The 25,657-nt window shown below is 36.0% G+C and overlaps 1 protein-coding gene across 3 annotated transcripts in view; it reads left to right on the forward strand.

Moving 5' to 3' along the window:
* Positions 1-25,657, forward strand: part of LOC100554350 (neurobeachin) — a 385,661-nt gene that overhangs the window by 109,831 nt on the left and 250,173 nt on the right. For all 3 annotated transcript variants that reach the window (XM_016992607.2, XM_008107912.3, XM_062974715.1), the window contains one exon: positions 6,244-6,368. In XM_016992607.2, the coding sequence (XP_016848096.2) occupies positions 6,244-6,368 (125 nt within the window). The remainder of the gene's footprint in view (positions 1-6,243; positions 6,369-25,657) is intronic.

A 25,657-nucleotide genomic window follows, 5' to 3' on the forward strand; every position in this document is an offset into this window, starting at 1 on the left:
AAGAGTAACAGAAGGTGGTTAACCTATGTGGATTTATTAAAGAAGACATGAGGCAATCTCCAAATAAAAACAAGGATAGAAATAAACCAACAAGGCTACAACCTGAACTGATTTGAATTTACACAAATACACCATCAATATCAAAAGGACCTGCACATAGGATTTGAGGAAGGAAAAACCCAATTTCGACAAAATATTACAAGTAATAAATAAGCAAATATCCAAAATCTACGTCCTGCTGCTAAAACTACACATGGAAGATGAATACATCAAAGCATGTATGCTAAAATGGAACAAAAATATTGGCTGTACGATTAGTTTAGGCAATTGGGAATGCCTCTGGAAAGTAAAAATAAAAATATTAAGAAGTTACACACTGTTGGAAAACTTTTACAAAATATTCTATCAATATTATATGGCACCTGTAAAAGTAGCCAAAATGTAGCCACAATTGAGAAATACTTGTTGGAAATGTAATCAAGCAATGGGACCATTTTGTGGTGGTCCTGCAAGAAGACAAAAAAAAATTGGATTGAGATCCATAAATCTATAGAAAAAGTATTAACACTTAAAATACCCATGCATCCAGATGCATTATTTCAAGGCATAACAGATTGACCACTTCTGAAATCATATGACAGACTTTTCATTCTGACGTCAATTGCAACAAGAATTGTGTATGTGAGGATGTGTAAACTAGAAGAAACACCAAAAATGGAAGAATAGATAGTAAAAGTAGCTGAAATATAGAAATGGACATTTTGACAAGATATCTTCAAATAAAAGACCCTTCAATGTTCAGGAAAAGATTGGGAACCCTTCAAAACCTTTCTGGAAGAAAAGAAAATTGCAACATGGAGATTTCATGTTTAAAATGTTAATCTGTTACATTATATTTACACAATAAACTAAATAATGTGGAAACAACAAAAATTCTTTTGTATATGAAAGAAGGATATGTAAAGATTTGATTATATATTTCAATAAAAATATGATATTAAGGAAATGAATGTTAATTACATAATTAATTTTAATTGTATAATATAGGGTTCATAAGACATTCACAAGAAAACGAATATTTGGGGTTTGGGATTCGTAGTGGGGAAGGTGTAGCATGTTCACTGAGTGTAACTTCTATAATCCCTCACTATTAGCTCTCCTAGCAAGGGCTTATGAGATTTGTAGTCCAGTAACATCTCAATAACCATATGTGATCTTATTTTGTCATCCTCCCAACTCTTAGTAAAAGCAAACAGACAGAAAGTTTGTTGTTAATATATTTTTTATTAAATTACATTTTATTTTCATTTTATTTATTTCATTTATATGTACAGTATTGCTACATATGAGTCTTGCATTTAGAGGTGCATACATGATGTGATTTGGAATATTTAGCTGAAAGTAGGTCGTATAAATTCAGTGTAGATCCAAAATACTTTCACCTTAAATATTATAGAATTTCAGAGGTATCTGATAAAATAATTTGTAGATTAATTTACCTTTTTTCTAATATTAGGATACCTTGCAATATAAGATAAAAGTATTACACCTGTGATGTCTTAGGCATTTAGGAAAATTGTAAGCACATTTGAAAATGATACCAAAAATGTCCATTTCAACTGATATTTGGATGTTTACAGTTGTGTATTGTGTCAATCCGCAAGGTAGAAGTTTCTGCTTGTTTAGTAGTGCACAAAAACAAAAACATATTGCATAAATCATTAAAAAGTGAATGTCACTTGTATTGTTTCTCTTTTTCTACCACACAATATTAAATAAAATGAAAATTGTCAGGAGAATCTGCGATGATTAGCACCTTGGAGAAGCTGCAGACTAACATTATGCAGGTATAACTACATGCAAAAATGCTTTATCATTCATGATTAGGGTATGATGAAAATTAGTACAAATGGAAGGCACTAAATTTTAAGATTTCTGTTGTGCATAATTCACCAATTTATACTATCTCAGCATAGTGTGGAAAAAGAGAATGGTAACAAAGGTTTACATATGTGAGATTTCGCTTGATAAGACTGGATAATTTTCTGAAGGAATATTAAACCCTCATGCTTCAGTGCATAAGACAACAGCTAACTGATGGAGGTTAAGTGCAGCCTATCCCTGGTGTGACATTTATTCCATAAATGTCAACTACAAAGTTTCTTGCACCTTCATTAAAACATCTGGGTCTTGCCTGTTTTCAGTCTGACAAACCAGTTGTCTGGTCAAATATCTCACTTGCTTTGGGGAAAAGGCCTTTTTTAAGATTCTAAGTTCAGTATCTTATCTGATTATGTTATTATCATTAACAGGCCTCATTTTTTGCATTGTATTTCAGAAAAATGTAATGTAGATGTATAATGTATTTTCTCAAAGAAAAGGTTATGGACAAGTATTTTCTTAAAGAGACTTGACACTTTCCCACTTGCATGTCAACACCTGCAAACCTTTAGCCAACAACAGGTTTCCTGATCTGATTGCTTGCATGAAACCTTATACATAAATGTAATGAAAAATAAAAGAAGAAGGTATGCTTCAAATTACTAACTGGTTTCCTTCGAATCAAAACTCTTAGGCTTACTAGATCTTTGTTTCAAATTTGTTTTGTTTTTTAAATTCTTTATAATTGGAAAAATACTCTGGTTTTTGTAGGGTGGAGTGAGACCTTGGAATAAAATGTGAAGGCTGGCTCCAGAAGCCGCTTGCTCTATAACACAGGTAATATTGTCCAAGCCATCCCTCCTAGAATGCCTCACTACTGGAAGGCATGTGTAGAACATTTAAGTTACTCATAGTATACCCATAACCTTCCACTCCTGAAGAAAATGATGAAAACGTTTTTCATCCCGCCCTGCTGCCAGGTTGAACCTTCACCATTCCTCACATGTTTAGTTAGATTCCAGCCAACATCTTTTCCTTGCTGGAAATAATTTTGTATTGTTATTACTTTTAAAAAATACAAATTTCAAAAGTGTGGTTTGTTACACAGAACAGAAGGAGCCCACAGTCTGAGGAAGGGGAGGAAGATGAATACAGTTGTCCCTCCATATCTATGGATTCGTTGTGCTCAGATTCAACCAACCAGTATTTGAAAATATTTTTTTGAAAATCCAAAAAGCAAACCTTAATATTGTCATTTTATATAAGGCACAGCATTTTACTACACAATAATATATTATTGGATTTGAGCATTCATAGATTTTGGTATCCACAAGGTGTCTTGGAAATTAGCCCCAGTGAATACCAAGGACATTGTTTTCTACATATTCTATTTTCTGTACAATAAATGAAACTCTTTACATCAGACTCAGTTCAGTGTGTACATATTGTACTTGGAAAGAAAGGACCGTTTGACTCAAACTTTCTCTTCTGCTGCATATCTTACTTTTAGTAGGAACTTTTACTCTTATTTAAGAATTCCTTTACAATCCGTCAAACAGATATTGACATATCCTGTGTGTACAACCTTACCCTACATCGTTTTAAAGTTTGCTTATGTTCTTGGGGAGGGATTTGTGCAGACCTAAAAATAATTTGAAACAACAGAATTGATAGGTTGTCCACCAAGAAATGTGTAAAATAGGCCAGATGTAACACATTTCCCACGATAGAAGTCTTGAAGTATTTGAATAAAGGCACATGTTTTCATAAACATATCAAAGATATGATAGACTTGGTTCTTGGGAGGTGGAAGATGTTGGTAGCACTGTATATGCAAAAAGTTTTTAACATTTAAATATAATAGGAATTCTGAGTTTCATAGAATCCATCTTTCTTTTTCAGAGTATTCAGACTGCAATATATTTATGTATTTTAATGTCAATGTGACTTAGTGGAAGAGCATTGTATGCGAAAGTTAGAAGATCAGATATATTACAGTAGTCCTTGTGAAATAGTTTGCACAAAATCACCCCCCACCACCACCACCACCACTAGATATTTTGTTGAAATATTTTAGTGCTTAGTAAGCAGTTTGAGGAACAGCACAAATGAATAAACTATTACAGTTTATATCTATTTAGACTATATTTAAATTTAAATAGAACATAGTTGGAAAGTAAAAGCTGCATAAAGACTTGTTCATTTAGCCATGGATAGGGTGGGCCAAAAGTCACAAAGGGGTTTCAGTATTTAATAACTCCTTTATTGTTGTGTTTAATTTACAACACCATAGCATCATATACAGTGTGTGTGTGTGTGTGCGTGTGAAATAAAATTACATCTCGTTACATTTAAAATCTTTTCAAGAACATTTTCAATGAGGTTTTAAATAGCCTTTGTGACTTTTGGCCCACTCTGCATATAGACAGTGCTGTAAAACTATATAGATATTTAACACAATAGTAGTTTGTATAACAAGATCACAATTCCACTAGCTGAAGTAGTCTGTCTGCTGATTGTTCCTTAAACTTTTCTTCCAGGCAGTTTTAAACAACAGAAATTAGTTCTGGGGAGGTGAATTGCTTCAGTAAGAAATCAAGGGCACAGGACAGGTTAAGCACCCTGCCCTGCCACAAACCAGTTAACTACAAATGATTCTCATTCCTATTATCTTAGCAAATTCACTTTGCTGTTATGATACCTAGTTCTGTCTGGGAAAAGACAGTAGAATCTGTTCAGGGGTGAACTGAATACCTCTTGAAGTTTCTTCAAGGAACGCCAGGGCCCTTCAGTACTCTTGTGGGTATAGGTTTCCTTCTGCTTATTTTAGCTGTATGTTTTGGTTGGTATTTAAAGGTCTTAAGAGGGTCTATAACTGCTGATATTAAAGTACACTCTAACCTTGTTCGATTTCTAACACATCAGCAAGTATATCATATCAGAATGGTGTAACAAGTTAATTCTCCAACAGACCAGAGTTCAAAAACATGCTCAGCCACTGAAACTGACTGACCTTGGTCAAGTCGCACTCATTCAGACTTAGAGAAATTTATTTATTTTATTTATTTCCAATATTTCTATCCCGCTCTTCTCACCTGAAGGGACTCAGGGTGGCGTACAATTGGCAACAATTCGATGCCAACACTTCATTAAAAACAAACAGCATATAAAATTCACTACAAACAGTTAAATACCGTATAAAATATAAAACATAATGCTTAAAATCTGTTCATCCAATATCCTTGTACTTTATCCAGAAAGGCAGTATAGCACCTCGGAATAAAAAAGGCCTGTGATAGGGTAGCCCTAAATTGGAATAAACATGAAAGCAGGTAACAACAGTATGGTAAACATGAGGACATGTATTTCTTTTCCATATTCTGATTCACTACAACAGTAGGGCAGGAATGGAGAACAAATCATCATTATGATATTCAGCCTGTTCATGAAATAATAATTGTTTGCATTTTTGATCAGTGTCATATAGTTAATTTTAAGATTCTTAATGATTCCTATGTTTTGTTAGGGAATTTAATTTGCTGTCAAATGAATGCATATATTTGCATTTTCAGGGAGCATATGGATTAACAGTAGTTTCAGGTTCACTATTGGAAACTTTAATATTGTTTCTAAATGCTAAACAGGCAATGTAACATGAAGATGGCCATGGTTGTTAATGGCTTGTTTTAGCTGGAAGCTATAAAATCATCTGAGAACTCTGTTGGTGTTGGAATAATAATTTACCTAGACAATTACCGCATGGTGGAATTTTTTGCGGCTCTAATTCAGTGTTATTAATAATGAATAAAATCGCAATTTTCTCAGGTTGCTGGGGGCAATGGGGAATTATTTCAATGAATATTTCAGCACATTATTTTAATCATAGTTTCACAAAATTCAAGTGGGCAATATTTTATACTTTTAAGTTTAGTCTGCTAAAGGGATATAGACATTAAATTGCAAAATATTTGCTTCTAGGTTGGTTCTATGATTTACAATCCTTTTTAAAAACACTGTGAGAAAAAGCAAGCTGTGTCATTAATACTTGTAATTTGATGCTGCATTTGTTAATGGGCTTGGTCTGATTAATGTTTTCTTTGTAGTGGTCCGACTGCTTTGAGAGATTGAGCCGAATCCTTGAATGTTTCCATTTTAAGCTTACCTTTGTTTCAAAATCTAAAGAAGCACTAGACATTTTAATAATATATCATTATGTTGACATTCCTCTTCACTTGGAATCATTGAAATAAAAAAGTAAATGTTTTATGCTCGCTAATAAAGAGAATATTTGTTCTCAATTCTGTCTCTTGCAAAATGTACACAGTCCAGTAGAAATTGATCGTGTTTTTGTTTTTTCCCTAGCCAACTGCATGATTTCTGGCGGTTAGATTATTGGGAAGATGATCTGCGGAGACGAAGGCGATTTGTTCGCAATGCTTTTGGTTCCACTCATTCAGATGCATTGCTCAAAGCTGCTGTGGAATATGGTCAGTACTCATATCTAAAAGCTCTCCTTTTTATTTCCGTGATAATGCTGTGAATCACCCTACATTCTCTTACCTGGCATTTTTCATGTTTTTGGCCTGACATGAAACACATACACAACTAAGAGAACATGTGGCAGTGGCTCTTTGCTGACCCTGAGGTGATACCTTGTTTAAGTAGGAATAGGGCTGTAAATGCAACAATATTGTAATCAGGTGATAAAGGGTCTGTACAGTGGAGTGACAATACAATCAAAATTGGAATAAGCTTGTGAGTTTTTAATGTCTACTGTATCCTCTGGAAATGTTTATTTTCGGAGGGCTTCAACTGGGTTACTTTATGACAGATGTAACAAGAAGTAGAGTATGAGAACAGAACCGTTTTTGGAAACTTTAAAAAATAAAGAGGGACTATTTTTTTTCAACAGGTAGAAAGTACCATATTTACTAGAGTCTAATTATGCCATCAAATCTAATGTGCACCTTAATTTTCAAAACCCTGAAAACAAAAAAATATTTGTTATTTTTTACAGTGGCAAAAAGTGCACTCTTTGTAATTTGGTCAAAAAAGATGTGCATTACATTTGCTGTCTACTTAGAATTCCTTCTTTAAATCTGAAAGTGTTAGAATACAAAAGCTTCCAGCAATGGAAGAGAAAATCTTGGGGTGCATATATGCTGTAGAGTGAATCTACTCTAACTACTTTGGTTCAGTGCTATTGTACCATGGGGCCTGTAGTTTGACAAGGCCTTGAGCTTTCTCTGCCAAAGAAAGATGATACCTCACCAAACTACAAATCCCAGGATCAGATAGCATTAAGCTATTGCAATTAAATTTGAAGTGATATTTCTCAAAGAGGAGCTCCAGGTGCTCCTGTAGAAGCTTCCTTTTTTGCTTTCACTCAACTTTAAGATTACCTTATTACACGAATCTTTAAGATTACCTTATGCGAATCTAATGCACACCCTAATTTTTGCAAGGTCATTTAGCCAAAAAGGTGAGCATTAGATTCAAGTAAATATGGCATCTTTCCATATATCTCTCTTGGTTGCTTATGTCAGTGTGGTGCAGATTGGTCAGATTATGCTTATTCAGCACCTCATGTGATTTTCTTGGTTGGACAATTGGAATGTTTGAACAGCTTGTCATTTCATCTCATCTTTAACAGTGAGCAAAGAATGGAATAGTATAAAGAATGAGAATAGGTGTACACATAATACAGACATTAAATAGAACCCTGGGAAAAATATAAGTATAAAAGCAATCTCATGACTTGTAGACATTTTTTATTCTCCTTGGCCACATGTTTTGCGGTTTTACTTTTAATGGAAACAGAATGGGAACATAGTTGAGTAGCAGAGCATAGAAGAAGCCTTAGGAAAGATTGGCTTAGTCCCTGATATCTCCATATAAGGCTAGGAAATGGTTTTGTCTAGGAACCCTGAGGAACTGCTGGTTTAGGCAGTACTAAAATGGATAGGCTAATGGCCTTGATTTGGTGCAAGATAGTTTTCATTGTTGCTGGTTAAATATAATAACATAGACTACAACAGCGTAATGTGCATAATCCTTAAAAGAGCACATATTATTCATCTCAATGTCATTGAGGGTTATAGTGATGTGCATTGCTTCTATTCATATTCTCAAATGAAAAAATACTCCATAGTGTATATAATAAAGTGCTCCAAAAATTTGCATAGCACCAATGGAGTGCAGATTATGGCACTGAAGTGGAATATAGTCGTTTTACAACAATGTTAGTAATCTTGGATCTAGACCAGTGATTCCCAAGGTGGACGCTACCGCCCCCTGGTGGGCACTGCAGCGATCCAGGGGGCGGTGATGGCCACAGGTGCATTTGGGGGCGATGAATAACTGTATTACCTTTCTATTCTGAGTTCAAAAAATAGTTTCATAATTTTAAACTTCAATTTTTCTAATTTACACCTTTCTTTACTATATTTTACAAAAAAGGTAGAAACATTAATACATATATCTTTCTGTTTAATTGCTATTAAAATTTTAAAAAATAATTTCCAGGGGGCGCTGAGTAATATTTTTTTCTGGAAAGGGGGCAGTAGGCCATATAAGTTTGGGAACCACTGATCTAGACCATTAGTCTTCAGCCAAAGATTCAGGACCAAAAATCGGGTAACAAGTAAACCTGAAATACAGTCGAACTAGAAGTAAAACCATTTTTCCTTTGTGATATCTTCCCTATTTGTTTTAAGGACACCAAGGGAGATAAGGTAAACCAAAAATGTGGGAGACATAAGCTATATAGAAAATATATCTGGCAGGAAATAAACAAAAGTGTCTAAGACACTTAAAAGATTTTGGTGTCATATATATCTGATTCAAAATATAAACATTTTTCATCTCTTAAAATAAAATAAAATTGGCAATAAAATTGAAATAATGTTTATTTTTGTATAGTTCCACTTTATTTGTATTTGAAAAGTTTTCTATTTTTTTATTGCAGTCTTTTATTGTGGGATTCACTATTTGTGGAACTTGGTTCAGCTGCACCATTTGCAGTTTTGTGCCATCTAGTCCATAGGTAAATAGTAGAGCAATTGATTTTTTTGTGTTCTGCCCCTCATTTCTTTGATGCCCTTAAGCATGTGCTCATTTTGCATAAAGGCTAATCCAGCCCTGACAGAGCCTGAAAATCTCAAATTTAGAGCAGATTTTTATGGGAGGAAGTAGTCTTTCACCTATCTCGTCTGCTTAGGCAACTGGTGGAGCATCTGACTGCACAACTGAAAACTGAAATGGATTTGCCCTGCCGTCATTGTACATCATTCAGAACTAGTTCTTTGTAAACACAGTCTTATTTCCTCTGGTGCAATACTGCTATTGGACACTAGCCAGTATTTTGACTTAGCTATATTACCAGATTGGCTCCTGTTCTGGGAAACAAGTCATCTAAAAATGAACAAAAATGGCAAGAACAACAAGCCATCTAAAATGAGCAAAGGTGTCAGGAACAACACGCTGCGCTAAAATTTGCTTCAATACTTATATAGAAATATTGAAGCTACTTCTGTAAGAAAGAGAAGGATCTTTAATAGAAAGTGGAACATTTCTTTCACTTATTTAAGGCACCACATATCTACCATAATATGTTTATATGAAGAGAGTGGAGAGTGAGAAGAAATACTGGCTATCTTTGTTTGTATTTTAAATCACTGCTGGAAGAAGTTACCTTTTGTGCTGCACTGAAGTCAGTGTTTCTGAAGCTTTTAGTACCAACATGAACAACAATATAGAGGAATTAAAAAACAGCTTGCATTGAGATTAAATCTTATACATTTTTTGTATTGCTATTTTTGAGCCTTGTGTGTATGGATTTTAAGACGAAAACTTCTAGTTGACCTTACTCTGTAAGAAAACATCCTTAACACTGATGTTATTTTTATGCCTCTTGGTGATACTAATGAGTTGAATAATTTATGAGGTTGTCATGTGAAAAGGATTTGGTGCAGTTGATGTATTTTCAGCCTCTGGTGGTGGAATGTGATTAATAAAGAGCTGGAGGCATGGTATTTTTTTCCATGGGGCTTAACTTTCATTAGTGATATCTTAACAGTGTTATTTTGATAATTTTATATCTCATTTATATAATAACAAAATTATTCTTTATTTTAAGTATGGAAATTATTTCAGAGAAATGTATTTTTTTAAAGAAATTCAGATTATCCAAGGTAATTTGCTGCCCTCCATTATCTTTTTAGTGGAAAATAGTAGTGCGGTGGGTTTTACACCAGGAGGAACTGAGTGAATTTGGTCTGGTTTTAAATTTTACCTCTATAATTGTAGATTCATAAGTATTACTTTGGGTGTCTTTATAAAAGTAGAAAATATCTTAGTAGCTTTTTGTTATCTACACTGACTGTCAGTTATCATTTAGAGGACTTGAGTATAAATATTACAGCAAAGGAATGTTTAGTCAAAGCCTAAGTCAGCAAGCTCCTCTGTGTCTACGATCAAAGGCATCAGCTTAAATAGGTCTGATCAGGCATTGCAGACGAGGGCAGGCAGCTTCAGCCGAGCAAAAAACACAGAGCAAAGATGACAAAATTAATCAGTCATTTCTTTGGCAATAAATAACAAGATATGCTGAGGTCTGCAGATGAGAGAATATCTAGGTTCCTTGGAGATGTGTCTGCTTAATACCTGATTTATCTAAGCTTGCATAGCCATCAAGATATGACCTTGATGAATAAAGGAGCCCTTTCTAACTAATCTAGGTTTAAATCAGTATTGATAGCAAATGCGCAGATACAGTAGGAATAGGATGCTGAAAATCATCAAAGGCTTGAAAATGGCAAGTATGTCTGTGTATTTTGCACCTGTTCTGGGGTAGGAATGTCAGGTTTTACCTAGGGAGTGAAAGCATAAAAATGTGCCAGAGATTATTCAGATAATTCAAAGTCCTTTAAACCTAAAGGGACAAGGTTTCTTTCTATTCGTTCCATTACCTGAATTATTGATACTTTATACCATGCATCTAATTAAATTGTATTACAGCAAATATCATAAAGAAGGGGTTTTTTCTGGTACTGTCATTTAGAGAGATACTTCCTTATTAAAATTTAAGTATTTATGGTACATCTTATGGTAGAGTATCATATAAACTCATGTATAAGTTGGCTCCATGTATAGACCAAGAGCAGGTTTGGAGGCAGAGTTAAGAACTTGGATATGTCCCATGGATAAGTCAAGGGTTATTTCACAGAGATGGGAAAAATCAATGCTTCTTCTGGCTTCCCCCATCTCCTCACCCATACATTCACAGGGTTTTCTTGACATACTTGTTCAGAGCAGGATTGTCACTGCTTTCCTCTGAAGCTGAGAGTGAGGTCGCCTAATGGGTTTTCATTGCCAAGCAAGGATTCAAACAGTCTCCCAATGTTCTAGTCCAATACCCAAACTGCCACATCATGCCGGCCTCAGATCTAGTAGTATCCCCCTTGTCCCCCAATATACACTATGAGACGACGAATAATACTGCAAGGATAAATGCCCTGCCTGTTGCACCTTGCTCTTAACACATACTCCACCACAGCTGACTTGGTTTTTTCAGTTTACTGATAAAAAATAGCAAAATCTTAATAAAAAGCAGTAAAGAAAGAAATAATCCAATTGCAAAGGCAATCTGCAGAATACAGTTCAAAGTCTTTGTGGAAAACAGTTCAAAGTCTCTAAAATAGCATTTCAGTCCTGGAGAAACAAGGTAGCATGAGCTTCAAAATACAATCCAAACACAGAATCTAGGCAGGAACCGAAGTGAGGATCTATTTCCATAAGCAGAGACAAGGCAAGAGTTAAGCTTCCAGAATCAACGTTGCTCTGTCTGAAATCTTCTCCTGTTTCACCCTTTTTACATGCTTACAAGCTAGAAAAGCATTCCTCTGAGCTTTGGTTCCCACACGTTTATTAGCGATTCTCACAGAATGCCTGGGACTAACCCTTAACCTTAATCTTGTGTCTCTATCTAAGGAAGACTCCTCTGCCTCGCTGCCAGAGTCACCTGGACTTTGTTGATGTTCAAAATCCTGTGAAAGGTCACCCTTATCACTAACTCCAGCTCCCCTGCTAGTCTGCAGCCTTTCTAACAATTCAGAACCTTCAACATTTCCTTGGTCAGCCTGCATTTCTAACAATTCAGAGCCTTCAGCATTTCCTTGGTCAGCCTGCATTTCTGACAACTCAGAGCCTTCAACATTTCCTTGGTCAACCTGCTAAAACCTAAATCCCCCTTCATCATCAGACTGAACCACAACACTGCCCGACACACCGGGCAGGGAGGTTACAGTGGTGGGTGCTCCCTCCATTCACCATCTTCTTCAGGGCTCCTTCTCCCCAGGGAACCCCATGTTGTGTACGCTCTTGCCGCTGGTTATCCCAACACTTGTGAATCTGGATTTGGATCTGAGGGTGGTCGCCCCTGCTCATGCAACATGAGGGTGAGAAAGGGACTTGATCCCTTTGGGTTTTGAGGCTGCCTAGAGCATTCACATCCAACTTTACCCAATAGTATTCCATCATTCTGTGAGGAAGAATTAATTTCATTAATTCCTTTTGAATTATTTTTTAGAAATCATTATATTTTATTGAAAAACTTACAGAGACATCCATAGTTCTGTTTGCCATGGAAGTATCAACTTACACATTTCAATGAAAATAATGGCATAATTGGACTCCCCCCCCCCTTCTTCCCCTTATGGTTCCCTATCCTGTCTGGAAATCCCCAAGCTTCCAAGAAAAATTTTGAGAATTGGGCGGGGGAGGGTGTAAAAATGAAGAGAGAAATGAAGAGAATTGTTCTGTCAATGGGAATGCAATGTTTGACATATATACAATTGTGTTTTGAAATAAATGAAGGTCACAGCATTTACTTTGGTGAAGAAATGACATAGTTGTGGGGTAGTCATCAAGAGTATCTCTGCTGCTAAAAATTGCTCGTACAGTATATTATTCCAATTTTTGGCCATAAATTAAAAGGAGATTTAGTTATAATTTTTGCACATTATTAGCAGCATGGCATCACACACCAACAAATATTCATGAAATTGATACAATTAATATACATTGAATCTATAATATAGAGGTCAAAGTATAGAATAAAAATTATGAAAATAAAAAACTGTTAAGTAAAAGTTTGGAAAATCAATGATAGTTTAGCCTGGCTTTTTTAGCACTGTTTGTCCTTGTGCACTTCTACCTAACTCAAGGCCCTTCCACACAGCCATATAATCTAGAATATCAAGGCAGACAATCCACAATATCTGCTTTGAACTGGATTATCTGAGTCCTCCCTGCCATAGAATCCAGTTCAATGTCAATTTTATACAGCTGTGTGGGAGGGGCCTCAGAAGCACTTTACTGCTGAGTAAACTTGACCAGACTGCCAAATCCCTGCCTTCTGTGGCTAAAGCAAGGCAAAGAAAGAAAGATATGCAAGTTGCTGAGACCAGAAAATGAAAATAGAAATGGAGTGGGGTGCAAAGGAGGGGCAAAATGGGACACCAGTAAGTAAAGTGGAAGATCAGTGGAAAAGGAGAACAGAAAATTGAGAGAGAGAGAGAGAGAAATATTGCAGAAAAGAGGCATAGTGATAAATGTAGATCAGAGGGCAAAAGAAACCTTGAAAGAGCAGCAGAAGGGAGGGAGGGAGGCAAGGAAAAAGCAAGGCGGGAGCCAGCCAGCCACCCAGAGTATCAATCTTTGGCGGCACTCTGAGGAAGTTCCTGTACCTTCCCTCCCTCGGCTCTTTTTTTCTCTGTCTCTCTTTTGTGTTGCAGCTAAGTTGGCTTCCCAGCAGATTGGGACACTGGAGTTTAGGGCTTGCATTCTGGTCCCCTCTCTTCACCCAATCTCTCCTTCTCACTTGAATTATATAAGAGCCAGGAGGATCCCCTCCTTCCAAATAGTTCTAATATGGAAGTTCCCGGTAAATATGAGAGAATTGGGCTCTCTACTTAACAGCAATGAGAGAACATGAAATAAGAATGGCCTCTAGTATATGTTTTAAATCTGTGGTTATCACAACAGAGTCATTTTCCTCATAAATTCCAAAGATAACCTGTGTCATCCTTGAAAGTCTAACTCATGTGAAAGAAGATAGCTGGGATATAAACTAAATAAATTAGCCTGTGAAGACAAATATAAACATGGGAAAAGGGAATCAATACTATGTGTATGTAGCCTAGATTCAAAACATAAGAAACATTTTTAGAGTCTGTTATTTTCATGAGTTTGAATGCCCAATGGCAAGGTGGCCATTTGGTGTCTTATGTTTAAATGAGTATAAATCCATAAGCCCAATGTTATAGAGCAGTGTGGTCCAACCTTTAGTTACCTGAGGGCCAATCAAACTTTAGTACAGGAATGTGAAGGCCAGAGTGAAACTTCAATATGGCCGTTATATGGCCGTTTCCTAAAAACTTAAAGCAGTTAGAAGAGTAAACGATTTTTTTCCAAATGATAAATTAAAATATTTTTCCAGTAAAGGCAAGAGCTAACAAAAATGAATTGGTGGGCGGCATGCGGCCCATGGGCTGCGGGTTGGACCACACTGTTATAGAGAATGTTCTGTTTTGCAAAGAGAAACGGCTTTTGGGCATATAGGTTTTATTGTAAACAGATTTTGCAAAACTTTTCCTTGATTTTAGCTTATCAGTTGCTCGTGCCTCTTTAGTCTTGTACCTTACAGTTTGAGTTAGGAATGTTTATACAAGGATGTTATATGATAACAAGGAAAAAAGTAAGCACTTTGATGAGCAGTCTGCCTAAAATGCCTAAACATTTCCATCTTTATGCATGTATAACATGCATTTTTCCTAGTGAATAATGTATTTTTCTACTGGGATAAGTTACTTTCATATTATGTTTATTTTTATTTTCAAATACAGCATATGCACAAAGATCATGAAGACAGTAAGATAAGATAAAAGCTCAGTTCATTCTGTGTTGTACTTTTATTTCTGTATAAGTACAAGATGACAATATATTTCTGGAACTTTTAAGAAGCAACATCCGCTTCATGGACAGAGATTGTGTAGATACCAATCTAGATATTACAGTGACGAGCTCTTTTAAAATGTGTATTCAGTGGTAAAGAACTTCCAGATGTCATCATATAACTCTCCTCTGTTCTTCAATCTAAATGTGATGATCTCAGAGGAAGCAATGTAAGACAGGCATGTACACCATTTGGAATCACTTAAGGAGCATTGTCTTTCCAGGTTTTTATTTCTTGCTTTTGGTTTAATTATCAACTGAGTCTTCATTTTAACTCTAAATCCTGTTGTCAGAAATTAATTGAACTTCAGTGATTCATCATCACTGTTGTACACTGAATGTGTATATGACGCCAATTTCCTATACAGAAATAGGTGTCTCCCTTTGACTGGTGGTTCTCTTGTGATAATATCACACTTTCTAAGAATGATATGGAATATATTGCAATACTTTATGCAATATTGTTTACAAATATACTGTTATGATGTGCAATTTAAAATGCTGCTATGCAGTTTATACAGGGAACTATGGAATACTAAATACATAATCTATACACATAATAAAAGTGAAAATGTGTATGTGTGTATGTGGCAGAGGTGTCCATTTGTATAGACAGCCTCCCGCCTCCACAAACAGCTTTAACTCCCAGTGCTGTGGAGCCACCAAAGCCCTCCCTCCAAGAACATTGCAGGTTATAATGGGTGCCACATCCCAGTGTTCCTTTCTCTCTCAATTGGTGTGAAATTTGCATGACTCCACCTTGCATGCCTCTTCCTTAACCCTTTCCTACCCGTTCCTATGGCGCACAGCAAACAGAGGAATTGATCAGCAGCAACTTAACATACTGGAGGGGGTTGGGGACTAATTCCACCCTCATGACCATGTTTTGGGGGAATTGACCTTGATTTATAGAAGTTGTAGTTTACCTACATCCAGAGAGCACTGGGAACCTAACCAACGATGGTTATGGATCTGGACCAAACTTGCCATGGATGATGGGATTTGCAGTACCTTCACTTACTTCCAGAGACCACTGCGACCCTCACAAATGATGGGCCTGGACCACACCTGGCACACAAACAACCCATGACCCACTTAACATCCTGGTGTGGTTTGGGGGAGGATGGACTATGGACGATGGGATTTTCAGTACCTTCACTCACTTCTGGAGACCACTGCAACCCCCACGAATGACGGGCATGGACCACACTTGATACACAAACCCCCCATGACCCACTTAATGTCCTGGTGTGGTTTGGGGGAGGATGAATGATGGGATTTGCAGTACTTTCACCTGAGTCAGCTCCAACAGATCACTGTGGCTCCCACAAATGACGGACCTGGATCAAACTTGGTACACAGAGTCCCCATGACCAATAGAACATACTGGAGAAGTTTGGGGAAGAGGGAGTTATAGTTCACCTGCATCCAGATAAACTGTGACCCCCCCCACCAACAATGGAATGGGACCAAACTTGCCACAAGGAATCTGTGCATACAGGCGGGGTTTGGGGTGATTGGCCCACAATTTTGGGAATTGCAGTTCACCTGCATCCTTATGCATTTTCTAATGGGAGCATTCATAAAATAACAATAGGAAAAGCTGGCTTTTTCTAAGGAATAGTGTAACATATGACCAAACTGATATGACCTAACACCCTAAAACAAAGAATGCCTTTTTCAAATAACCCAGGCACTGCCAGCTCCCCAAGCCAAACTACAACTTCCATCATGTTGAAGTCAGTCCCCCAACCTCCTCCAGTATGTTTAGTTGCTGATCAATTCCTCTGTTTGCTATCTGCCATAGAAAAGAGTAGGGAAGTGTTGTGGGAGAGACAGTGAGCAGGGTTATACAAATTCCACACCAATGGAGAGAGTTAGAAACACTGGGAGGAAACATATAAAATGTAGACTGAAATTGTCCCCGAATGAAAGCCTTCACTTGGGTGATGGGTAATAAGGTGTTTTGGCCGGGCTCTTGGTCATGTTCACAGTGCTCACTATAACCTGAAAAGGCCGGGCTGTGGCACAGGCTGGATAGCAGCCAGCTGCAACAAATCACTCTGACCAAGAGGTCATGAGTTCAAGGCCAGCCCGTGCCTGCGTCTGTCTCTGTCTCTGTTCTATGTTATGGCATTGAATGTCTGCCTTATATGTTTGCAATGTGATCTGCCCTGAGTTCTCTTCTGGGTGAGAAGGGCAGAATATAAATACTGTAATAAATAAATAAATAAATTGGAGGGAGGGCCATTGGTGTCTCCTGAGCAGTGGGAGTCATAGCTGTTTGTGGAAGTGGGTGCCTGTTTGTCTAAGTGGATACCTCTGCCACATACACACACATACATATTTCACTTTTGTTATGTGTTCAGTTTGATGCAGCCTAGGATCTCACTGGCCTTTTCGCCATAGCGCCACGCTCTTGACTCACTGAGTTGGAAGCAAAGCAGGACAATTGGAAGGGCCCCTTAAAACTTTATTTGTAGACCACCCTATCTCTCTGGAGAGACTAGGGCAGTTTCCAACACATACTTTCCTTGCCTTACTATTTGTAGTTTTTAAATGATATTTCATTACAATATTTAAATCATTTGCAGACTGTTTATCTGATTCCTATGTTTTATTCTTTTAAAATCTTCAAAAGATAGGTATCTCTTTCCTTTTCTCGAGTGGGCATCCATGCAATTTGGGGAGAGGGTGTGGGGTAAGGAACTTCTTAATTGATATGTGCAACATTTTTGAGAGTTTCATAGTGGTCAACTAGAGACAGTTTTGTGTGTATGTAATTTTCTGCTGTAATGAATTTACAATCTTCTGTACACACAAAGTCATTTCCATTCAGTGAAATTTGAGGATGCTAGTTTAATAAAGAGAATTAAAAGGATACTTGTTTTAGATAGAATTTAAAACTATAATCCCATAGGAAAGTATCTTGTGTCCCTTGACTTATCTGCAGCCCTTACATTACTTCTACCTTTTACTTGTTTTTAGTGTATTGGCAATGTGGAGTTTTAGTCGGAAGTGGCATCAAGAATGCAAATTGTGGTTGGGAAAAATAGTGTACAGACTTAATGATTTTGTGTTGTAGGAATGCTGAACTTGGGTTACTGATTGTTACTTTAAAGTAATTTTAATACAATATAACATAATTAACATTTATACTTTAACCATAAAGCAGGATTGTTTGTGTCCAGTTTCAAAAAAATTCTCAGTTTTTAATAAGAACGTTATTATAGTATTCTGCACTTATCACATTGATAAGCACTAAGACCACATTCAAATACAGTTTCATATTTTACCTTTTAGTTGTATTTTTCTATTTATCCATCTTGTAAATAACATCAACTGAGTAAGTTTATATTCAGTAAGCCATAGTCCATAGATATAAAATGCAGCTTCTTTTTTTTTAAAGGTTAATATGTGGAGATGGGAAGAGTAGTATGAAAATCAAAATGTGAAAACACATTGCATGGCTTTGAAAGCCAGTACACTCTATTAGCAAACCTGTCAATATAAAAAGTGCATTCTGTTTCCACCTCTTGCTCTAATAACCTTTTCTGTGTTACTCACCGGCAGTTCACATAATCAGAGTATATTGTCAGCTTACTGGAGTTGGGGAAGCATGAAATGAAAATCACGTTAATATTGATCCAATTCTTTCTTGCAAGTGTCCTTGTTGTCCTCTTCTACCGGGTAGTAGCTATTTGTTTTATTTAGGGAAATAACTCAGTAATGACTATTCTTCACAAACTAGATTGAAGACTAATTATTATTAATACAGTTTTGACCAATTGTGATTATTTTCTCATTCTCAATATTTCACAAAAAAGAGCTTTAAAACACTAGTTATCATTTGGCAATCACTTCCTTGTGTTCCTGGCCTGTTATATTTGATGAATGACTGCAACTTAGGACATGCTATTAAGTAATGAAAGATATATACAATATGGGTCAAATTATCTGGACATACCACTCACGAGCTTTTCATTGACAAATGCAGTTTAGAAGGTCAAAAGTCATTGCTCCCGTTAGCCATTACAGTACTGAATTTCCTTAACTACCTCATTTCTAAAAATGAAGAAACCAACTAGAGTTTAACATTTTATTCAGAATGGGCCAAATATCAAAATCTATTCAGAATAAGTAGAGTTACATATTTATTCTAAGTCTTCAGAGCATGGCCTGTTCGTTTATTTTTTTCAGTAGAGTATCTAGTCATTTGTGGTGAATAGTAATAGATCTCTCCAGTTTAAGTGCATTTCAAATTATAAAAGTCTAGGAAGTTTCCTCTTCACATTTTCTGAGTGATCACTAAATAAAGCGGGTAGAATAAAAATTATTATTTTTATTAATATGCACCACTAAATAAAATGGGTTAAAATTATTATTGTTATTAAATTGCACCTGTTTTATTTAGTGGTCACTCAGAAAATGTGATTATGGTAAATCACTAAGAGATGAGATTCTCATGAAGGGTGTAACCTTTATGATTTTACAGAATAATTAATCTAGTATGAATCTGTATCTTTACAGAGCTCATAACTGCTTATACATACCTTATTTCACTAAGTTTCAAAGGATAATTCTTGAATATACTCAAGGATTACATAACAGCTAATCTGTGGATTTAGTTACCACAGGTTGTTGTGATAGCCACAGATTTGGACACTTGCAAAGGAATATCAGACAGATCAGTGGGGGATAATACTGTAAGTGCTACTAGTAATGATGGATATATAATGCCTCTCATGTAATCTGAGGTTTTTTTATTTTGTGTCAGAAGTGATTTGAGAAACTGCGAGTCATTTCTGGTGTGAGAAAATTGGCTGGCAGCAAGGACGTTGCCCAGGGAATGCCCAGATGTTTGATGTTTTACCATCCTTGTAGGAGGCTTCTCTCATGTCCCCTCATGGGGAGCTGGAGCTGACAGAAAGGAGTCACCCACTCTCCCCGGATTCGAACTGCCGACCAGTTGGTCAGCAGTCCTGCCTGCATAAGGGTTTAAGCCATTGCACCACCAGGGCCCCCCTAATCTGAGGTAGTATGCTTCAAAACACCAGTTCAGTGATGTGATTGAGCAAGAATTTATCAGCTCTTTTGACTTATAAGGACTCTTACATTAACCTGATCTGCCAACTGGCTCAGGCCCTCCAGTTCCCTCTGAGCTTAGCAGCAGTCCTCACTGTTACCTGAGGCTATATTGTGCAAAGTATAGATTCGCTGTACAAAAGTCCTGTTCTTACTGAAAACAACCCGAACGATTTAAAGTGCTTATTAAGAATGTAAAAGAACTGAAAAAATACTGAGGAAAACCTTGGGATCAGTATTTTGGATTTTTTTTCCCCAGATTTTGAAAAGTATTTACATATACATTCCTAATGAGATATCTTGGAGATGGCACCTAAGTCTAAACACAAAATTCATTTATGTTTCATATACACATGGCCTGAAGGTAATTTTACTAATTTTGTGTATGAAACAAAGTTTGTGTACATTGAACCATCAGAAGGCAAAGATGTTACCGTTTCAGCCACTTGTGCAATTTCAGATTTTAGAGGGTTTTGAATTTTGGAAGTCCAGAAAGTATTCAACCTGTAATTCTTCCTTTTTTCATATGCTTGATTGTATTGTCTTTTGTAACATTATCACTGAGGTACCTAGGCGAGACATTAAGCTAAATATACTATAATCTCCTGGATTCTTTTTTGAAATCTGACATTACGTTGGTTGTTTTTCAGTCTTCTGCACAGAGGACAATGGTAGAAATAATTTTATGTTTTTGTTAGAACAGCAGGAGTTTCACTTTTGAGGCTTTTTAATAACAGAAATTCCTGAAGATACAGATATTCTAGAGGGTACAAATACAGGGTGTTTGAAAAAGAATGCCCTAGTTTTAATGTGTTTTAACTTAAAATTAGGGAGTTCTTTTTCAAACACCCTGTATATTTGATTAATCCTATCTTGTATTTATAGTAATATTATTTAATTATGCAGCTGAAGAAAGATCATAAACATGTTTCTTCCAGGATTATTAATCTGAATCTCACTAGGACTCACTTTGCTGCTTACTTTATAGTAGCAGAAATATGTATGTATGTAAAAGAATTCTAATTTCAGTTTCAAGTTTGCTAATGCCTTTTCTGGGATTTCAGCTGTTTCTGATGGTCACAGCTGACAACTGGCTTGGTGCTAAGAGACCTAACAGCTCAGTACCTTTTTTCAAGACCAACTCTCAGCCAAGACCCAGTGGAAATTTAGAGAAACATAAACCAAGGAGGTGCAAGAAGAACTTCAGATGATTCAATATTTTTAGAAATTTGTAAAGGAAACAGTCGAAAGCTTCTTTGCTTCTCTGATGGGGACAGGTCTGAGAGAGCAGTTATATAAAGTTGGTAAGGCTCCGAGTGACTTCTTAGTTCCCTAAAAAGCAGACAGACAAGAAGCAGTACATCAGTACAGGCCATTATCAGAAAGAAGCAAGCTGGCAGCTCCCTAGCTGCTGACAGATCTCATAATTTTGACTGTGACTATTTTATAGTCATCTATAATTTCTAGATGTCCCACAGTAACTCGTGTGAAATTTACCTTACAGTATATAATAGTTTTTTAAAAAAAAGAAGCTTGCACCACGAACAATAAAACTCCGCTTAGAGAAAACATACTAAATGTATTAATTTTTCTTCTTCATTTTTAATTTTTGCATTTCAGGCAACATTTTGTCTTAAGAATTTACTCATTACCATTATTAAGCAATGTGCTTTAGACATTATACGAAAAAGTAAGAGAAGGCAATGTACTTTTAGGAGGAAGAAACATTTAAGTGCCCAGGAGAGTAGAACAACATTACAACATCTTTGTTCTGTAATATATTTCTTAAATTAAATGCAGCATTTTTATTTTTATTTTTTTTGTGGAGTAGAGAGAAACTTTTGTGATGTCAAAACACTCTTTTAGGAGCCATATAAAGCTGTAAAAGACGGTGTATGAAAAGGCATTCTTTAAGAAAAGAAATCACCATCCCATGAAGCTGATTTCCAGATGTTTGGAAACATTAGAATTTCCTGTCAGTACATTTAGGTAACACTAAAATGAGTTAACTTTCCATTCTGCCAGCCCTCTTCAAAGATGAAAGAGAATTCTCTGCATAAATTGCCTTATCTATAATTCACTGAAGTAAGCTGTGGAATGAATTCTGAAAGAAGCAGAACTCTCACTTGGCTTGTATTGTGGCTTCTAAGCAAACTTTACTTTTACTTCCATTCTATCTCTAAAATGAAATTAGTGACCTTAAAAGTTGAATGGATGTTAATGAGTAGTGATGTTGAGTGGTTTGTTTGAACTGAGTTATGTGTTTGCATTGGATTCCACTTTTTTTTCTTCTTACTCTTCAAAAGTTTGCCCATGTCTGAATCAGCCACATTATAAGCACACATTTATTCAAGTAGCCTTGAACTGACTCCTTGTAAGCATGGACACAGCAGGCTGTCTTTGAAGCTGAGCTTGCATACCTAGTACCAGCTGTGACCTGAAGAATCCAAATGAGAATTTACAAGTTTAAATGAAATTTGAGAGGAAAACATGGATGTTACTGAAATAAATGTTGACATGCCAAATGGCATTTTCAAACATCTTTGTCTTTATATTTCATGGCCCTTACTGTTTTATGGTATTCTATGTGTTGTGTGTGAGAACATCCATTTATAATGAGAACAAATCTTATTTGATTGAATCTGAGGCCCAGAACCCTCTGAAATTCTTTGACGTTTGGATTTTTGTACCATGATATCTTCTAACAACCTCAGGTATTTCAGATAATCCATTAAGTAGAACACATACATGTTTCAGTGACAAGAAAACAATCAGTCTCTTTAAAACAGAAATTCTCTATACTTCAAAGCTTATTTTTCTGCTTTACAAATAAAGAAATCTACCAATAAATTCTTTTCTGGGTAGCAGCCAACACTGAACAGACTGCACCATTACAATAAGAGTCTCACACATTTATTTTTAAAGAGACCACACAGTTGTACCTCCATACATAGAGGTGGTTATATCTATACTTCAAAAATTCTGACTCATATCCAAATAATGACTGTTTGTGCAATTCTGTTGATTGACAGTCCCTTTGATTCAGCGCATATGATTCAAAGTACTGAGCAAGTATAGTTGCCTAGCACTTGTACTTGATTTAGCAAATAGGAAATTGCAACAGTATGGAAACTTAGTATCCAAAAAAATTAGATGCTACTATGAATGTGTATGGATTGTATTTAGTAAAAGATAAAATTCATTTTCTCCTCAGTGTTGTGGCTGATCCATATTATAAAGTCATATTTATTGAAAAATAATTCTCCATCTTATTGATAGGCATCTCTTTAATATGTTTTGCAAGACACCTATGAAATGAATTTTTGCAAAAATTTATCTATATTATTTCCTTAGACATGATTTTTGGATACATTCTATAGAGTACTTTGCATGCTTTCTTTCCTGTTATTTAATATGTTCTATAGAATTTGTTTCTTCTCTGAATATTTCTGTTTCTGGTTAAATTAATTCAGCTCCGGTGGCGAAGTGTGTTAAAGCACTGAGCTGCTGAACTTGCAGACCGAAAGGTCCCAGGTTCAAATCCCAGGAGCAGAGTGAGCGGCCACTGTTAGCTCCAGCTTCTGCCAACCTAGCAGTTTGAAAACATGCCAATGTGAGTAGATCAATAGGTACCGCTCTGGCGGGAAGGTAACGGCGTTCCATGCAGTCATGCTGGCCACATGACCTTGGAAGTGTCTACGGACAACACCGGCTCTTCGACTTAGAAATGGAGATGAGCACCAACCCCCAGAGTCGGACACGACTGGACTTAATGTCAGGGAAAACCTTTACCTTTACCTTTATGTTCTTTAACTGTAAAGATACAATTTAAACAAAAAAAGAAAAACTACTGTAATTGGGCTGTAATGTTTGGAACCTTTTAATTTTAGTTGTAACACTAGTTAGTTAGAATAATTCCTTCATCATATGAAACCTAAATGACTTAGAAAATACCTTCTGGATGCTTCAAAAATTATACTATGTAATTGTAAATAAAAATAGAGCACACTGATCCATTGAGAAGGTAAAGGAGTTTTCTAAACACTCATCTTTGTGACTGTTTATGAAAATTATAATTTTTATTAGATTCATTGTTATAGCCAGTAGACATTTTTTTCCATATTTACAGACAAAACATTTTCCAGTATGCCCACTCTTAGACACTAAATTGTTAAAATCTTTACTAGTTGTATAGACATTTTCACAATTTAGAAACTGTACAAAAATTTCTCATTTGTTTTCTGTCACTTCTTTTCATACATGTTTACTTTCTGAAAACACACATGAGGACTTGTGTTTCCATACCCATTTGGGGCTTTACAACATGTATTCTGAATAGTCTTTATTCCTCATAGCAACTTTTAAAAAACAACTTTTTCAAAAACAGTTTCTTAAAGGTGTAGAGTTGTGATGTTCCAGTGTCCAAGATCATGCTTATGAATACACTATCAGCTGGATATTCCTTTGGATCATGACTTCTGTTTTACAAAATATGTTGAAGGGTCAAAATTATTTCCAACAGTTTTGAAATCCACAGTCTTGAGAGAGAAAACATATTGGCAAAATTTATTCTTGAAATGCTAATACTTAATTAGTTTGACTAATTAGATATTTTTAAAGTTGTCACCTAAGAATTTTAAGAAACAAGAAAATTGTACAGAGAATCTGTAACAACCTTTTTAAATATTTTAATCATGTCCGATAGAATATAAGCATATTTCCCTCGGTATTTTTATTGTGATGGCATTTCTAACAATATTATGCACATCCTGGTGTCAGAGCTATAAATTGGACTGGCGAAATACTTCATAAAATTTCAAGAATATGCTGTTAGAACATCTGTCATGTATATTTTTTTTCTTTAAACGTAGTTTGTATTTTAGAATACAAGGAAATCTGGTGGTCTGTGGAATCTGCTTGTTAATTTCCTGATGAATGGTAGTGAGGCCAAGAAGTGCACTCAGTATGGCATGTCTTCTGAAGATAGATGATCGCAAATAAATTCTATTCCCAATCAATTTTTGATTTGTTAGGTGTTAAACCACTTCTTTGTAAAGACAGTGTTTATAAGCCTTGTAATGAGACAGCCCTCTGAGACATTACCTCTTCTTTGTGTAATTTTGATAAATGGAATTCTAATTCATAAAGGATACAGTGATTGAAGGGCAACTTTCGGTCTCCTACACTTTCATTTAGATAAATGCTTTCTGTGTTGTGGCAAACAGAGGTACATCCAACTGAGTGATAAATTTAAAGAAAAGCCAAACCAAAGAGCTTCAGTCACATCGAAGCAACCCAGCTGCATATTTCTTTTAGATAAATGCATGTTTAGTACCCTAGCACAAAAGGAATTCAAACATTTAGCATTGTTAAACTAGATCAGCAGTAGAAATACATGGCCCTCCACCTGAAGTCGGACTGCAACTCCTATCAGCCCTAGCTGGCATGGCCATTGACATGTAGTAATAAAAACTGCACATCAAAAGCATCTGAAAAGTCACATCTACTCCTAATATACACATTTTTCAGATCCCCCAAAGTAATGCAATATGTTTCTTCTGCAATGCATTGTTGAAATTGCTGTAAAAGGATAATTGCAAGCAAGGTGGCAGATTAATAAAAACAAGTTAAATCCCACTGTTTTATTTTGAAATCTAATTCTATGTTTTCATTTAAT

Source organism: Anolis carolinensis, chromosome 3 (assembly GCF_035594765.1).
Source record: "Anolis carolinensis isolate JA03-04 chromosome 3, rAnoCar3.1.pri, whole genome shotgun sequence".
Classification (NCBI taxonomy): Eukaryota; Metazoa; Chordata; class Lepidosauria; order Squamata; family Dactyloidae; genus Anolis; species Anolis carolinensis.